Source organism: Suillus subaureus, assembly GCF_016647635.1.
Source record: "Suillus subaureus strain MN1 chromosome Unknown BJ212scaffold_206, whole genome shotgun sequence".
In the NCBI taxonomy this organism is placed as follows: domain Eukaryota; kingdom Fungi; phylum Basidiomycota; class Agaricomycetes; order Boletales; family Suillaceae; genus Suillus; species Suillus subaureus.
In genome coordinates, this window is record NW_024538762.1 from 2,005 (window position 1) to 4,138 (window position 2,134).

General features: G+C 46.2%; 1 protein-coding gene across 1 annotated transcript; it reads right to left on the reverse strand.

Moving 5' to 3' along the window:
• Nucleotides 1-555: 555 nt before the first annotated feature.
• BJ212DRAFT_1209507 (uncharacterized protein) lies at nucleotides 556-915 on the reverse strand (the record flags this gene model as incomplete). Its single annotated transcript, XM_041329200.1, has 1 exon — nucleotides 556-915. A coding segment is annotated over one exon (360 nt), but the record flags the coding sequence as incomplete, so codon positions are not given.
• Nucleotides 916-2,134: the final 1,219 nt, after the last annotated feature.

Consider the following 2,134-nt stretch of genomic DNA (forward strand, 5'->3'; position numbering starts at 1 on the left):
TGGGGAGCGAGTGCTGTGTGCACTGCCTTGAAAACCAAGCAGGTACCTGTTGAAATGCGAGTGTTGTGTGGGGCAGAGGACTTCTTTGTTGGGGATGCTGACCATCTTTTGTGATTCGGGGAGACAGTGCTTAGAATGTCTTCCGCACAAGTTGGAAGAGGGTTCAACTGGCCCATTGCGAGAGCTTGAGTGTTGACTCTTTTGCTGCAATGGACCAAAGGTGAAGGCAAACACAACCACAACCACAACCACAGAAAAGCAGGTGAACGCAAGAACGAAGGGGAAGGCAAATGCAGAGTGACACGACCAATTGAGTAACAAGATGGGAGCGGATGAGTGAGCATGTGATGATAAAGAGCGTTGGTTAGAGGAGGGAAAGAAAAGATTGGTCAGTAAGGGTCAATGTAGGGACATTGATGCACTACATACCTTGAAGTCATTACTTAAATCTTGTTTGTTTTGGTCATCTCTATAGACTCTGTCCACCATGCATGTGATCACTGTCTCATTGATGATGGATATGTCCCAAGCATTTGCTGGAATGGGAATCACATTGTGCCAAGCCCGACATTGTTCTTCCTGGAATAACATCAGACCTTTGTGTGCTGACTTGTCCCTCGAGTTCCAGTGCCTATGGATCATGATTGCTCCCCAGAAGCAGGCTAGCATTAGGACTCTTTGCTTGGGCCAACCCTTCTCTTCAAGAGAGTTGATCATGTGTGGGACTGCTTGTGCGAAGTCTACTGTGGTGAGATTGCGATCTGGTACTACGCTGGTTGAGGGCCTCATGGCTGCCACGCTGACCCAAGCTGTGGACCTGTCTTCTCCCATGGTGGGCACCATTCCATCATTGTCCTTGGTGCAATAGTTGGTGAGAGCGTCATCTAGCCCGTCATTGGTCCAGTAGTATATCTCTACATACAGACCTTTGTTGAGTTTCTGCATGGTGAAATCTGATACTAGTATCTCATCTTCTGCTGCTGTAGGGCGGGGGACGTTCAGGGAGTACATGGTACTTGCTGCAGTTCTTCTTCTTTTCCTCAGCTAGCGCAATTTCTTCTTCAAGCCGACAGCTTGGACTTGACGTTCTTCTTCTTCAGCCAAACGTTTCTGTTCAGTGCATAGGTGTTCATCCTCAGCTACTTGTAGTTGCCACTGTGCACAGAGGGTGTCGTTAGTGGTTTCCTAGATGGTGTGGAGACCGACTGCCGCTTGGGCTTCTGTGGTGGTAGCTGTCATGAAAACAGTTCAACTGGCACAATACCTTTCATCCATGAAATCAGGGCACACATTAGTGCTGGGGTCACAGGGTAGTCTGTTCATTCAGTTGAAATCATCAGATTTTGTGAATGAGAAGTGGCTTCGGAAGATGCTTTGAAATAGGTAGATCAGATGGACTTCCGAGCCGCAAGTACTATCGATGATATCGAGAATCGATAGGTGTAAAGAGAAGAAGGCATGAGTTACACTTTGCTCAAAAAGGACATAGACCTTATTCTGACCACGTGCTCATTCTTCGTACTTAGTAAGAATGCAATACATGATGGTCAATTTGTGATGTATGTATGTGGCTATTAATCTATTATTTATTTGTTTTGTTCTTTTCTCAAAATGTCGCTACTGTCAACCTTTTGCAAACAGCTGTAATCGATAACTTACTAACTTGAACGCACTGTTTTAAGTTTGGAAACTTTGTGTGCCCTCGACGCTGTTCTACTCCTGTAATCACGTTTATATAATTCAGCCCTGTATATCATGACCCACAACTGCATTAACTGGGATGCCACACCACTACGTTTCCTGATGATATCGTATGCTAACAAAAAGATGCTGACACGGAAGGGTCCAGCATCCAAAGTTCGTGAGTTCAAAGTGCGTGTCATGTTAATCTCTCTTGTTGTGAGTTTTAAATCATTTTGTGGTCATATCAGTCCCTCCAATCCTTTGCGCACCGGAAATTTGCTATTGGAGACCGCCCACCCTCATCCCTGCGCTTCCGAACGACCTGCAATCTTAGCTCCATGCCTTGCAAAGACGACTCAGCCTTTGAGGTCGATGAAGAGGCATGGGAAGAAGAGGGCTTAATGGATCTTGTCTGCTGTCTGGAGGTGTACTTGGAGGAGGTCATACCCGG